Consider the following 16,581-nt stretch of genomic DNA (forward strand, 5'->3'; position numbering starts at 1 on the left):
ATTGAGCTTTCTCGCTAGACGAAGGGCTTTAGTCGAGCCAAGGAGACCCGTTTGATCGTGCCCCCTATGTTGAGGCTATAATGGTGTTGGCCGCGCTCGAGGACTTCGAAGGGGCTCTCGTAAGGTGGTTGAAGCGGCTTCCGAGAGACTTCCGTTCTAATGAGGACATATGTACAGGATTTGAGATCCCTGGGCATGTCAGCCACGGTTTTTAGCTTTGGCATTGCGTTCTTGAGCAGTCATAACAGACCGGTAGCGTTGAGTCCCGAACTGATGTTGAGAACAGGGTTGCTGGGAAAGAATTTTCGGCTTTCGGAGGATGGACCATAGTCGTAGGCGTAACCTATACACCGATAACATTTTTGAGCAATGGCACGGCTGTCTCGTTGTGGAGCATATTCGCTTAATAGGATCTGGTGGGTGGTTCACCTAATCTGTATGGAGAGAACACGTAATAGACTTAGCTTCAAAGGAAACGATCATGAATCCAGTAATCTAAATTGGTAAAAAATCGGTATTTTTGGAGCCTCTTTATTAAAGCAGACATGGACCGGACACCGGCTTTTGTCGGTTTCGCGTTGTGTGAATCCATAAAGGCGACCAACGTTAAGGAAACTTAGAAACTTTTCATTATTGTTATTAGTGTTTCCAGAGCTGTATTTTCCTACCATTTGGTCAACCCGGGTGTATTTAGGATCATATTAACGTTGAATCGCTCAATGTGATTACAATGTCACCTTTAGAGAGCGTCTCTCATGGGCCGTATAGAGCCTCACGTGGGAAACTCTCATCTCTCTGCATTGCATGTCTTCACTGGTGGGTTACGAGTGGAAACTTGTTGGTGTCCAGGGCTCGGTTTGACTCCGGGTTCTTTTTTAACTTGATAGGCATCAGTAGATTACAACACAACACACTGACGTTATGGAAGAGTCCAAGGATAACCAATTATTGAGGTGTTGTTCGACCGTTCAGACTCTTTCTTTTTTCTTTACACATTATTTTATACAATAAATATTTTCCCAACTATTTTCTTGATTATTTTTTAATCGGAAATAATAATAATTTTAATCAATGTTGGATAATGAATTAAAAAACATTTAATTAAAATTTATAAGATCGTCTAGAACACCTTCCTGTAGCAGGTCTGGTAGTAACTCTTTCACGTACGAAATATAGTTAGGTTGTCTATAGAATATTTTGAATCGACTTGTATCCTGAAATAAGGTCTCCATTTGTTCATTTATTTCTTTTTTATCCGCGCAAATAAATGCTGTGAATGTAGACAGTAAAAATAAATCTAGGAAAAGAGAAACAGAAAACATGATTGTATTAGTTATTTTGAATCATGGCGCCATATCAATTAGAAATGAAAAAGGTGAGTGTGTAAATTCGAATTGATATTTAAATGAAGTTTGAAATTATTTGGATGCCAGAGGCTCGAGTGCGAACTTTAACGGAAACAGGATCCAAGGCCGTGGCGACTACAATTGACTACATCCCACCATTAGGGTTCGGTAGACCGAACCAATGATTGCTCAAGATATAGAGAATTTGCCTTGCTAGAACCGAGGTCATCGGCCAAGACCTAGTTCTGCAGTGCCAGAGATCCCTGTGTTTTAGGGAGATATTAGTCACTATGAATCGTTCAGTCTTCAACTTGGTTTATAACGGCTTCGATATTGGTAGTGTCTGGTGATGCTCCAAAGTAAGCTGAGGGGCGGTGATAGATCACCTAGGCGACTATAGGGAAAATTATCCTCAAGCATGGGATCTCTTGGGTCGACGAAACAAAAATTGGCGAGCCCTGATAGAGAAGGGCATCCATCCACTTGTTGACTTTCCACAAATCTCGCAGAAAGGTCCCAGAATGCTAGGGACCGCCCTGGACACATTGGGATTCGTGGTTAAGCCAGGATATAACGCTGCTGAAGGGTTGCCATTCATCCCTTTTATCTTGACGCGAAAGATGGATGGATTGGTGGAATATGAGACGCTTTTGGGGGCTGCTTTTTGAGATCGAGCTTTCCCTCTGAGGGTAATCCTTTCTTCTCTTTCGGAAGAAGCACCACAAGCTGATATGTAACTCCCTGGACGTTGTCCCTGGCAGCTGTTTTCAACTTTTCTGCCGCATTACTCCCTTAGGGTTCGGATACACTTCGAGTACACGGGCCATTTTCCAACTAAGGGGACTGCGGCCGCTTTCTTTTATGGTTACTATTATGGCCACCTTTTTGTAGCTGGCAGATTCTCGCGCAAATCATCGCCTTTCGGGGAGATAATAAGCTTCTTTGAATCAGAAAATGAACGGGAGTCAACACCTGCAAATCACTACTGTTGTCCGCTAAAGAATGCAGCGGTCTGCTGTTGAGTATTGACTCCTAAGTATAAAGGGCGGTACCAAAATCTTCATAAGATAAGTTAGATATAGAGGGCATTTGTTTGATATATGGTTTCACACTGCCTATATCGGCTTCAAATAGCCCTCCGTAGTGCCTTGCCCTAGGGGGGTTGTGATAGCGTATAATCTGCCTCTGGCTCAGGGCCCTGCACATTGTTGCTCTACCTTTCGCCACGCTTCCCGGAGCACTTGCGAGGCTACCACTAAATGTGTGCCATTGTCGGAATGAATCGTTCTAGGTTGACTTCTCCTATATACGAATCGTTGGAAAGACGCCAGGCATGCATGCGTCGTAAGGTCTAAACATATCTCCAGTGTATGGCCTTAGTGGTCATACATAGTGTCGTAAACACGCTAAACACAAAAGCAAGCTCTAGGCTGGCAAATCGAGTTGGCGCTGACAGGTTTGACAGGTTCCACCGACTGCGAGAAAATCGGGCGAATATTCGAGAACACTGCCGAGAGTGCGAAATTAGTATAACCGCGATTAAATTGAATTAGTAAAATAAAGTGTGTGTGTAAATAAAACGGAAAATAGTGTTTTTAATTAAAACGAACCCAGAACGCATATAACATTGGTGTCAGAAGTGGGATTAAAAAAAAAATGACTGTGAGTGACTCTGAACTGTGTGAGAAAAAAAAAACGAGTCGGGAAACCGGAAGCTGGACGCTTCAGGTACGAAAGGTTTTGTGTATTTCTTAGTACGTAGCACGTAATATATCCGTATATTATGTGAGAGTATCCACTTTCGGGTGATATTGACATTCATAGTCTTCAATTTTCAAAGAAGCAGCAAATTTGAGGTATTATAACTTTGTTAATAATAGTGCGATTTCCACCAAACTTGGCAAGATCATGCTCTATATTATAGCCTATATCACTGCAAAATTTCATGGTACTAGGATGAACATAAGGGGGGTTTCTAACCAATTACAAAAAATTGTAGTAATGTACTATTATTAACTTTATTTAAACAGATATCGGCATGGAAGGTATTTCGGAGCCCAGGCACCATATAGTGGCACCCTCCTGATTTTTTTCAGATTTTTCGGTTTGGTAGTTTCTGAGAATGGCCCCCTTAAAGAAGTGATCACTTTCTAGCCCCCGCGCTCCCCACTCTTCCAACGAATGTCAAAACTAAGGTCGGCTTTGAAAAGTACTAATCGAGACCTTTAATTTGATACCCCACATGACTATATTTGATGAAAAAAAATTTTACACCCCCCTTTTGCATGTATGGGGACCCCCCCTTAAATTCAACATAAAAGGATGTAATTCACTGTATGCGTGAGCGTTCACAGTTCCCACCTTTCTACCAAATTTGTTGTAAATCGCTATAACCGTCTCCGAGAAAAATGCGTGTGACGGACAGACAGACAGACAGACAGACAGACAGACGGACAGACAGTAAACCGATTTTAATAAGGTTTTGTGTTTACACAAAACCTTAAAAAACAGAGCTATTTACACTGCTCTGTAGTCGGAAATGCCGCGAGATATTTATTCGCTTAAGGTGAGTGAGCTAAAGGCTGAGCTCGCGAAACGAGGATTGCCGACGCGAGGTAATAAAGCCAGCCTTTTAGCGGAATTAATAGAAGCCCTCACGAACGAAGGATTCGACCCGGATACCTACGAATTCCCGGAAGCGAAAGAATTATCGGATGACTCGGAAACTGAACAATCCCCCGAGCATGCACCAACCAAAACCGACAAAATAATGGAAATGCTGTCAGCTATGACATCGACGATGAATCAACGACTCGAGCAACAAACTGTATCGATAAATTCAATAAAATCAGCGATGAATCAACGATTCGAGGAGCAGGCAACAAAGACGACGGTTATTACCGATCAACTGGCGAAATCGACTCGAGGTTCTGCGAAGTCCGCGAGGAAATCCGAAAAACGGAAGAAGGCCTAAATGATAAAATCGAGAAAGTCGACAAACGAACGTTGCAGCTCAAGGAGGAAGTTGATGACAGAATCAAGGAACTAACCCAGCGGCTCGAGGGAATACAGCAGAATGGTAGCGTGACAGTTGAACGAGCAGCGGTAAAGAGCCTGAAAGCCCCAATATTCGACGAACAAATTCCATGGGGCGTATACAAAACGCAATTCGAAGCAGCCGCCATTCATAACCGCTGGACCGATGAGGAGCGGGCGACCGCTGCCGCTATCCTCCAAACACTTCCTGCAGAGAAACAGAAGCATTATGGTGCTCTTATCACAGCCTTGGAGACTCGATACGGTGACAGCAACCTAATCTCCGTCTATCGATCTCAGCTGCGAGGACGGGTGCAGAAGCCTGGTGAAACACTTCAGGAACTTGCCCAGGATATCGAGAGGCTGGCACTTCTTGGCTACCCAGAGAGTCCGGAAAGCCGCACCGTGCAAGGAGTCGACGCTTTCATCAATGCTTTACGAGACCCCGAGCCTGAAACATGCCGTGACGATGGCCGAACAGAGAAATTCTGTCCAACAGGCGCTCTCGTACAGCCTACGCTACCTAGCCAGCAGAGAGGAGTGCAAAACCGCTGCAAAAGTTCGAGAGGTAGCTGAAGAACGGGTTCACGACTGCGAGTGTCGACGAGCCGAAATTTTAAAGGAGTCATCGGCAGCAGGAGCACCAAGATGCTGGAATTGTGGAGAAAAGGGTCACCTAAAACGTGACTGTAAAAAGCCACAACGGGCATACTTCTGCCAACATTGTGCAGCTATGCGCAGACGAACGGCGCGCAATTCTGCCTCTCCCGCCCCTCCCGTCGAGGAAGCGGGAAACGAGTAACAGCCAATTTCGTGGGGCAGAAGTTGGCTAATAGAATCTGTGGCCCCGACGACAACACCATTATAATCGCCCGTCTTCACAAAAACGATCATGACTTGAGCTTAAGCGGACGGATCAACGGCGAATGGCGAGTTATAACTATCGACACTGGCGCAATGAAGTCGATTCTGAGGCCAGACATAGCGAATGTGAGGTTATTTGGATCCAGTAACTACGTGCTTAGAACAGCGACAGGGAAAGCAGTACCAGTACTAGGAGAGGTCAACCGAAAGGTTCAGCTTGGCGACCTGGAATTCAGGCACGATTTCCTAGTGGCGAATATTACTGACGAATGCATCATCGGAATGGATTTCCTCAAAGCGCACGGCTTCTCACTCGACTTCAAAGAGCGACTCCTTAAGTGGCAGAACGTCGAAGTTCCGATAGAAATCACACATATGGAAGCTAAAAGGCTGCGAGTGATCATAGACAGCAATGCTGACGCATTATCTCGACGGCCTTGTCTACAGGATTGCAAACATTGTTGGAAGACGGAACACAAGGCGAACGAAATCGAAGTCAACGCGTTAGCGGTGGAACCAGAAATTGGATGGTCTGCGGAAGAAATACGCAAGGCTCAATTGGACGACGAGGACATCGGTTTAATCATTACAGCGAAGGAAAAGAGCCAGCGTCCTGCCTGGGCGGATATATCGGACAAAAGCGCCACGTTGAAGAGCTACTGGGCACAATGGGACTCCCTGCATATTGAAAATGGTGTCCTGAAACGGAAATGGGAATCACCGGACGGTCAGCAACATCGGATGCAGCTACTACTTCCACGTTCCAGGGTAAAGGAAGTACTGGCAGAACTGCACGAAGGCGCAACCGGAGGACATTTAGGTGTCAACAAAACTTTGGCGAAGGTTCGTGAGCGTTTCTACTGGATGCACGCGCGAGAAGACGTTGAAGACTGGTGCCCTAAATGCCATGCATGCCCGTCTGTCAAAGGCCCAAAACACAAACCTCGTGGAAAAATGCAGCTCTCCAATGTGGGGGTACCCTTCGAGCGTATCGCCATCGATGTCGCAGGACCATTCCCGGAAACAAATGATGGTAACCGTTACACTTTAGTGATCTCGGACTACTTCAGCAAGTGGCCTGAAGTATACGCAATCCCGAACCAAGAAGCAACCACGATTGCCGAACAGCTGGTGTTCAATTGGATAAGCCGTTACGGGGTCCCGAACGAAATCCATTCGGACCAAGGAAGGAATTTCGAGTCGCAGATATTCAGCGAAATGTGTAACTTGTTAGGAATCCGAAAAACTCGCACGACACCGTTACACCCTCAATCGGACGGCATGGTCGAAAGATTCAACAAGACCCTCAAAGACCATCTTGCCAAGGTCGTTAGCGAGAATCAACGCGATTGGGACCGCCATATTCCCATATTCTTGATGGCTTACCGATCAGCAGAACACTCGACAACCGGGGAGTCGCCCGCCACAGTAATTTTTGGAAACAATATCCGGATGCCAGCCGATCTGAAATTCGGAACACCGCCGGGATATTCAGGCATCATATCGGAGTACGTTAGCGAACTGAAAAACAAATTGAATTATGTACACCACTTGGTAAGGAAACGGTTACGAATTACCAGCGACCGCATGAAGACACGGTACGACAGACGGGCTAATACCGCAGGTTTCCAGGCTGACGATCTGGTGTGGCTCTACAACCCGAAACGACAAAAAGGTTTATCACCGAAACTACAAGCGGACTGGGAAGGGCCGTACCTGGTGATTACCCGCATCACTGACGTCGTTTATCGTATTCAACGGCACGGAAAACCGAGAGCGAAGATGAAAGTGGTACATATCGACCGTCTGGCACCATATACGGCTAACGACCCAACACATTAGAAGCGGCACCCTTTCGGGGCGAAAGGACTAAAGGGGGGGTAGTGTCGTAAACACGCTAAACACAAAAGCAAGCTCTAGGCTGGCAAATCGAGTTGGCGCTGACAGGTTTGACAGGTTCCACCGACTGCGAGAAAATCGGGCGAATATTCGAGAACACTGCCGAGAGTGCGAAATTAGTATAACCGCGATTAAATTGAATTAGTAAAATAAAGTGTGTGTGTAAATAAAACGGAAAATAGTGTTTTTAATCAAAACGAACCCAGAACGCATATAACAATAGTTTTTGGTGTCCGCAGATTTGAAGCTTTCACCTGAAATGGTCCACCGAGATCCGTTCCAACGTTCTCAAACAATTCCATCTTTAATAGGCAGCGAGTTAAGCCCAAAGACGAACATAAAGCTCCATAATGAAACCATGATTCGTACCCGGGGAACTAAATCTCAAGTGACTCTCAATTCAATTGATTAATTTTTGTAATTTCAAAATATCAGAGAAATTAGGCTTACCTAAAATTCGGTGTGATTTTAAATCTTTCTGTAGTTGTTCGAACACAGGTAATGATCCTTTGTAACCAGATTTTTCCAGGACATCGATGAATGTATCAAAATAATGTCGGTAGGCTCCTGGACGCATCCCAGGCGGTAAAATGGCTGACATGTAGACAAGGTCGTAGGCGGGTGAACCCCAGTGGCATATTTGAAAATCAACCTAAAATTTTTCCAATTATAAAAATAGCATAGTCACCAGTAGATTTGATTTTACCAAAATAACTTTGGAAATATCCTTGTTGTTGTTACCCTTGAACATCATGTTTTTGATATGATAATCACCGTGATTGAGGACCTCATAAGAGCCAGGTGCATTGATAGTTTGGATGCATTTTTCTACAATTTTACCAAAAGAAATTTTACTCAGTTTTTCTGAGGCCTCCTTGAATTCGGGCAATGTTTCCAATACTTCTTTGAAGTAAGTGATTCCATCTTGAAGGAAATTTTTATTCTCCATGTTACCCATATTGAAAATACTTCCTTTTAGATTGAGACCTTTGTGGCCCTAAAAATTGAATCTTTTTGTTTTCACCTGCTCCTTAATATCAATTTAAAAATTACCAACCTCTGCTGCTAGCTTGAATGTAGCCGCGTGGTATTGTCCTAACTTAGAGAAAATTAATTTAGTATCTTCTTCGTTCGGAATAGTTCTTGGGAACATAAAATATCCGAGTTCCTTTAAGTCTTCGAAAACTATAACTTTGTATGGCTCTGATGACTGATAAATCATCCTGCGGGATAGGACCATTGAGTATCAATGCAAACGCTCATAGGATCGGGATACTCACTTTGGAGCCAGTAAGTCATTGTAGCCTGCATTCTTCAACATGTTTGCACATTCACTCAAAACTTTTGAATACATGAAGATTTCAGTGCCAAAAAAGTCTACTTCGGTTTTGCTTAACATATCCTTTTTAAATCCTTCAACGACTGGCAAGGTTTTGATGATTATGGAGCGCTTTTCACTTGGTTGATCTTGAGTTGAAAATCTAATATTTGCTCGGAACATAATGCTGGCAAAGTGATCCCCAAGAGTAGTTGCGGGAGAAATTTTATAGTCATGAGTCTGGAAAATGAAATGTTAATTTCGTATTAATTGAATCTACCGAAGTTATAGGGTATGGGTTTTCAGAGAGGAGGAAAATTGGAAAAAGTCGGGCAGTTAATGTTGGCTAGCCCCGAAAACTGTAAGTAAGTAAAGTGAGTAAATGCAAAAACAAGTTGGAATATCGGTATGGGATATATTTTGAGGCCTGCAGTCTTAGTATAGATTCGTGGAGCCTTAGTATAGATGCATTCTGAATTTTTTCAGATTTTTCGGTTGGATAGGTTCTAAGAACGAGACCTGCTTCACTTTTTGGGGTACACATTTGGAGGTCTCATTTCGCTATATTGCATCCAATAGCATAAATAAGATCAGTTTCGAAAAGTACTAATTAAGCCCTTTCATTTGATACCCCACATGGCTATATTCGGTGAAAAAAATGTTTCACCCCCTTTCGCATGTATGGGTAGCCTTCCCTCAAACTCAACACAAAATGGCGACAATTTTCATATGTCAAAGGATTTGTAGACCACATCTTCTCACTGAATTTTGTTCCAATTGGTCCTGCCGTTTTCGAGTAAATCGGGTGTGACAGAGAGACAGACACGGAATTACTGAAGACGGCAAAAGAGAAAGCTCATGGGAGCTCAGCAATTCAAAAAGGTGAAGGAGTCTGTAAAAGGACTAATCTGGCCAAAACTTACCGAGAACAGGGCTCTGACCCAAAAGAACTACCTTTCAGGCAGTTTTGGGCTAAAATAGTTGAGCGATGCGAATTCATCAAGGACAAACACTAAGCCATTAAGAACATGGTGAGAGCCATTAGGGTGCTTTATATTAGGTCGCAGGAAAAAGAAAGAAAACCTAAGGAAAAGTCGAATACGTCTGCCACAATAGTTTCACAGGCGACCTAACTGACACCAAAGCACAAGGTCATCGACCTTCGATTGAGTAAAAGGGTGCGAGACAAAGAGGGCGGATGCTTGAGAGAATCAATAGGCGCCAAAAAGGAAAAAACGTCTCTTGATCTGTCCAACAAACGGAACTAAAAGTTCAGAAAGAGGAAGACATGCGCTAAAAGTGGGAATGCCAGCTAGCGAAGCAAAACCAAAGGAAAATAAAAACGGTGGATGGGCTAAGGTCGTTAACAAAAAAGGAACAAGAAACTAAAGGTGCGAATTCGGTCAGAGGCAATTGTATTCTCTAGCAAAGGAAACCTGTCGTAATCGGAGATACTGGAAAGGTGAAATCCGACTCCGACCTAAGAGACCTAGGCGGAAATGTCAGCAGAATCCTAGATCTCATGTTTGAGCTAAAAAAAATTCAGCATGGAAAAAAATAAAGGCTTTCATAACCAAGTTATGAACTCACTAGGGAAGAATATCGTGGTACGTTTCCAAAAATAGGAGATCTATATACAGTTCAAGGATCTCGGTGAGAAAACATCCGGAGAAGAGACCTGCATTGCCTTGAAATAACAATTTAAGTTGGAGAAATTCGGGGAAAAATTTATAGTGAGCCTAAGAGAAGCTTATAGCGGTACTCAAACGGCCACAAAGTGAATGTCAGTGGGAGCAGCCCAGAAATTGTTGGCCGTGGGGAACCTTCGGATTGGATGGGTGGTTTGCCGGCTAAGCGAACAGATCTCTCTAAAGAGATACATCAAATGCCTGATGTTTGGACACTTTGCAAAGGCATTCATCGGTCCGCAGTGAGACTAACGCAGGCGGGCGGTGCTTCTTAGAAGCATTCTCTCAGTTGGATATAGTTCTGGCCAACGAAGGAGATTTTAACACTTATCGGAATGGGGGATCTGGTTCAATTGTAGATCTGACTTTTGTCAGCCCTGCGCTTGGTGACGACTTTACGTGCAGCGGCCACCAGGTAATCACCTTTCAACTAAGGACGGAACCACAGGACAGAACACCCGCACTCCAGAAGCGCTTATAAAATCATGACAGGGCTTATAAAATTGTGTAGAACTTAAAAAATCATAACAGGACGATTCAGAGGCCATTCATATCCGCAGATCACGTGCCCTAAGCTCTCGCTAAAAATAATCCCGAGGTTATTTCCCCATTAAGAGGGGGATACTGACACCTTCCAGCAGCCCATGAATGTCACACCGATTCCACCAGTAACCAAGGACGCGCTGCTGGATATCTGCAGACGAATAGGCTACAGGAAAGTCCCGGCTTTGGACGGTATGCCGAATAAGGCCTTCAGGCTTGCAGTGAAATGTAGACCGGATATGTTCGCGGAGCTGTTCGAATTGTGCATATCCCAGGGTATCTTTCCTGCACCATGAAATCGGCCGAAGTTGGTATTTCTGTCTAAGCTTGGTAAACTTCTAGGTGAATCATTCTCATACCCATATGTCTTCTGGACTCCTTGGGGAAAATATTAGAGCAGGTAATCTATAATAGAATAGAATGGGAATCTAATACGGAAATCCCGAGCGATGGTTGGTATTCCGGTGTATCTCGCTGCTATTGTCGATAGTTATTTAGCAGAGAGAGATCTGGTGTGACACCGATGGGGGACCCCAAGAGTAGTTGTTCCCGCGAGTATCCCGCAGGGCTCTGTATTGGGCTCACTAGTATGGAACCTCATGTACAACGATGTACTTAATCTTCCCCTCGCGAAGAAAGCCACGGTGGTCGGTTATGCTGACGATATAGCGCTGGTTGTTGTCGCAAAGCATCCCGAAGATGCTAAATTATACTCATGCGAAGCAATCAGTGCTGTTGAGGCTTGGTTGGAGAGTGTTGGACTGGAACTCCCGAAGGAGAAGGCCTAAGCGGTCCTCACTAAAAAATCCCGCAAGAGAAATTACGCCTGTACTAGAATTGGGAATCGTATCATCACTTCAAAACCGTCATCATATACTTGTGTGTGATGATAGCGGAAAACTCAATTTTAAGCAGCACAAAGAGCATACTTGCGAAAAAGCATCCACGACATCCACAGGAGATTAGACGATCCCACAACCTTGACTTGTTCCCTTTGATGAGAATGCTTCCTAAAATCATAGAACGTGTTTCTTTGAACTAGAATTTCATGAAGACCGTCTAGTTTGTCTTTCAAAAATGGAGAGGATATCAGAACTTAAACTGTTTACTATTGACTTATTTCCTCATAATACCGTCTGTATAAATACTACCGGGAAACGGCAATTTAAAATAACCGCTCAAAAGGATTTTTTTCTTAAGTTGGTACACCTTTCCTTAATTACCAGAAAAAAAAAATGAGCTCTACTTGTCAGTTTGTATACAGCCGCTGTCAGTGTCAGTCTACCTCACAAGTGCTCTGCGAATTTTACTATGAATAAAATAGTTGAACAATGACTTTGTCTCATATTTCGTGTTGCAAATGAAATTTCTTGCGCTGATTCTTTGAAAATGTGGAACAAGGCCTTCGATGACTTATCTATGCCAAAAACGCAAACATTCATGTGTTTTGTTAATTACTTTTCGGTACTTGTTATACAGAACGCATTATAAATAAATCCTTATATCAATTTTCCAAACTCTCCGGTATTACATATGAGCTTCATTACCGTCACATTTCGCACATCCCCATTATACTCAAGAACTTCTTTCAGAAAATTCGAATTAACCCACTCTGGTGCTTCCAGTTCATCTGCATTGAAACTCATTCTGGTAGGGGCACTATAAAATTGGAGAACGTCTGTAATTTAAAGATATAACCAACACTAAATCACTGTCCTCGACGGTCAAAAGATGGAAACTAATCATTGTTTCCACAATTTAATTGATCAACAGAATTGAGGTATGCAGATAAGCAGAACTGATACTATAGCTTCTTATCGTAATTTTGAATCCGATTTCTCGATTGATGTATGTGTTAATCACCAATTTTATAATATATTACGCTATATACCTAGGAAAGAGAGAACATTTAAAAAGGTGAGTTATTTTGCCGTTGACGTCCCTAATACGAACATCATACTATACTTGACATTGAATGTGTGTTATCAGTAGAATCACCTGTTCCAGATAAGACGCAAAATCTCGGATGTATTGCATGTAATTATGATGAGATTTAGAATCTTTTGAAGTATTCTGCCTAGTATTAGCTGGAAGAACGTACTTTTTACTGGTTCTCACAGGGGTATTTATTTTACCATTGAAGAGACAACATTTTGAGTTCATTATCATTGTTATCATTGTTAGACCAGCAATAGCCCTAACTCATCCTGATTAACTAAACATGATCTAGATTGGGGTACAAATCAGACTTAAATTGCCATGAAACTGACTAACTTGGTAAGACCACTTTATGTAATCGAATTCTTTTCCAGGCCAGTCGATACTGCGCTTCAGCGACAAAACCTGACTCTTGACCCGCCAGTTCTAGGGACGTAAATTGAATCTCACGCGCTGTGCACGTCTCTTCTCCGAGACCTTAGTGCTGGACAAAAAAGGTTTTATCCTGGACACGGAGACGTTCTTTGGCATGTCGTCGAAGTCAAGCCTAAAGAAGTGTCCTTTCTGTTCAAAAATTCATATGGGCCGTCATATGGTGGTTGCAGGGGCTTCGGGAGACATCCAAGTGAATCACAACGTGTGCGCGGACGTCCAGGTCCTTGAAGTAATTAGCCTTCGTCGAAGAACGGCTCGATGGCAGGGTGATTTTAGTTTCACCACGGTATCCCGGAGCAAGTGCAAAAGCCCAGGGGTGGAAAGGGCTGACCTAGTATTGAGCACAGGGTCGCTAGGGAGTCTCAAATCACACCATATACTAGCTCGGCGGGCGACAAACTCTTCATGATGGGCTGCAAGTAGGCCAACTAGAACGAAAGGCATTACTTGCGACCACGAAAAGTCATCGTGGGTCATTATAGCCGCCTTCAGCGTCCTATGGCAGCGTGGCAGCATCCTATTTTACTGCCGGTGATACGCAGTAATTCTATGGCGTTTGAAACTTGCATTCCTTGGTCAGTAATTACTTCGGCTGGAACTCCAAAGCGTGTGATCCATTCCCGACAAAGGCCCACGATTGTGCGGAAATGTCGGCCAGATGTATAATCTCAGGCCACTACCTGAACCAAGTGATGATTGTGGGGCAATACTGGAAGTCATGCGAGTCTCGCAAGGGGCCAATTATGTCGATGTGGATCCTGTAAAAACGCTTTGTAGACCGAGGAAATGAGCCTATTTCTTTTTGAACATGCTTGGTGACTTTACACTTCTGGGACGTGATGTAAGTAGAAGCTAACATCCTTATTCATTGAGGGCCAGAAATATTTGCCAGTAATCAACCGACTAGTTATCCGAATGCTTGGGTGCGCTAGATCGTGTACAGCCTGGAATACTAACTTGCGAAAAGTGGCCAGAATATATGGCCTAGCTCCCTCTCCAGAGGTCTCGCAGAGTATTTCGGAGGTTGAGCCGAAAAGAGGAAACTCCCGAAATTTGTATTTTGGGGTTGTCCTCGACGCTCTGAAGCACGCGTCATCTTTTTTTGTCTCGATAATTGCCGAAAAATCGACCGTGGTAGGGATTTTGACTTCTGAAACTTGCGACAAAGCATCTACAACTACACGCGCTGGATGTCCGAAGTAAACTGGCTTATGAAGTTCAGGTGCCGAAGTTGGCGAGGGGATACTTTGTCGGGATTCTGCTTAAAAGTAAGAGGCTTGTGGTTCGTGAACACTGTGAACGGCCTGCTTTCCAGGGGATATTGAAATTATTTGATTGCCATGTTCGCGGCTAATAGCTCACGTTTGTAGAATCTGTAGTTCCGTTGAGCTGCTTCAATTCAATTCAATTGTTTGAAAAAGAAGCTCAACGGCTGCCAAATTTGTTTCACTTTTTGGTGAAGGGCAACACCTATTGCGATATCTGCGGTATCGACGAATAGGGCTAGGAATGTATCTAGTTTAACATGCCCAAGAACATTCGTAGATCCTTGACTGTTGTAGGTTGTGGGAAGTCTGTGATGGCTTGAACCTTGTCTGGATCCGGGTGGATTCCTTCAGGGGAAATCGTGTGGCCTAAAAACTTCATCTGTTGTTGAAGGAATTAGCATTTTTCAACATTAAGTACAAGACTGACCTCAAGAGGACTTCGAAAAATGTATTCAAGATATTCCAGATGCTCAGACTCAGTGGAAGAGGTGACCAAAACATTATTCATGTACACGAAACAAAAGTTAAGGTTTTACCCTACCCAAAAAAAAAAAAAAAAAAAAAAAAAAAAAAAAAAAAAAAAAAAAAAAAAAAAAGGTTTTACAGGACAGAGTGGGTGAACCCTGAAAAGTTTGCGCCGCATTGCACAGACTAAATGGCATCCGTGTGAACTCGAAGAATCCGAAGAGTGCACATATTGCTGATTTCGGAATGTCTTTTGGAGCTAGAGGGATTTGATGTCTTGGCTAAATCCAAAGTTGTGAAACCGTGGCAGTTAGCGGGGTTGTGCGCAAAGTCGATGATGAGTGGTATGATCATGCTTAGCTGGCTGCGAGAGACTACTTGCGGTAGTTATGTTTTTCTGTTGTGTTTTCTTGAAGACCTGGGCGAGGTTATGCGGTCTATAAGAGATCTGTTCTGCAGGTCCACTAGCAATCCACAGCGGCCTAGAAAGTCTGCGCCTAATATAGGACTGCTGATGTCCACTATAACGAAACGCCATGAAAACGTTCGTCGAAGTCCCAGACTTATGTCTACTTGTCTGTAACGGTAAGTATGTATGATAGAGGAGTTTGCCGCCGCTAGTTCGAGTTGTCGCGGGATCAGCTTGTGATATCGCAATATCGGGAGAACTGAGACGTCTGCGCCTGTGTCGGTTAGTGAATGTTGCTTGCAATGGAGGGCTAGGTGGCGTGGAGCTGCGTTCTGTGTAATCGCCGACGGAGTTCTTAACGACTTTAGTTTTTTGATGTCATGAACGTGCACCGGCCGATACACTTCTTTGCCTTGTAGGCGGTAGTACCAGCAAACTGCAGGACAGCTTGAGGTCCCCACTTCAGTTGGCGGACCGCGAACCAGTTCGGGACTTACTTCCTGAACGCAAAGCTTCGACTGTTGCTGCTAGCTTAGAGAGGGTAGCCGCGAGGGTGACCAGCATCTGCTGAAGCTCGGTAATTTGGCCCCCCGTATTAATTAGACCTTTAATTTGACACCATACATGGGTACATTAGGAGAAAAAAATTTCATACTTTAAACTTCATGCAAATTTATGTTACTCACGTCCACCAAATTTCGTTTGAATCGGTGTAGCAGTTTTGGAGAAAAGTGCATAAGACAGACAGAGAGACACGTTTTCCTCTGCACTCAAAACTTTTGAGTGGTATCTGAGAGACCATCTTGTTTGTGTCATCTTTTCGTGAAGGAGTCAATCGTATGGCTTTCCATCAGTTGATCTTCCCGGGTTCAAGTCTTGTCTAATTGGTACAGCAGATCGGTTCTATTTCAATGTTGCATTTCGTCTCATTTATTGGAGTTGGCCTTGACGGTTCTATTTTGCTTAACCTCCACAACATTGAAAAACTTTGATTAATGAAGCTGCGGCTTCCCTGAGATAGAAAAAGAAAATTACTGGTGCGTTGTGAATGTTTAAACATGGGATAAGGTTCGCTACTTTTCTCGGTGGTAAACTTAGTCCTTAGCATTTCAGGAAAAACGATCAGAATCTTTTCGATTACATTATGGAAGCTAAGTTTAGTCAAGTATGTCTTCTCAAATATGGATTTAAATAAGTAAATTTCGATGTGCTGACGATTCTAAATAAAGAACTTCTAAGCAGCATGAGGAACGTCGTCGATATTAAGAGGAAATAATATCGATTGCAAGGTGCAACCCTGGTAGACTCCGTTTTTGAACTAAAAATCCTCTGAGATTTTACCTCGGTGCAGCACGTGACATATCGCGCCATC

The 16,581-nt window shown here is 43.6% G+C and overlaps 1 protein-coding gene across 1 annotated transcript; it reads right to left on the reverse strand.

Moving 5' to 3' along the window:
- Window positions 1-1,024: 1,024 nt before the first annotated feature.
- On the reverse strand, window positions 1,025-12,464 carry LOC119660401. The gene is made up of 6 exons (XM_038068936.1): window positions 12,242-12,464; window positions 8,426-8,703; window positions 8,203-8,368; window positions 7,852-8,142; window positions 7,596-7,797; window positions 1,025-1,297 (listed from the first exon to the last, which is right to left on the reverse strand). The coding sequence occupies exons 1-6, from the start codon at window positions 12,338-12,340 to the stop codon at window positions 1,098-1,100; spliced, it is 1,236 nt and encodes a 411-aa protein (XP_037924864.1). The 5' UTR covers window positions 12,341-12,464; the 3' UTR covers window positions 1,025-1,097.
- Between the last annotated feature and the right edge of the window lie 4,117 nt (window positions 12,465-16,581).

The sequence above is a fragment of the Hermetia illucens genome, chromosome 6 (genome assembly GCF_905115235.1).
Source record: "Hermetia illucens chromosome 6, iHerIll2.2.curated.20191125, whole genome shotgun sequence".
Lineage (NCBI taxonomy): Eukaryota > Metazoa > Arthropoda > Insecta > Diptera > Stratiomyidae > Hermetia > Hermetia illucens.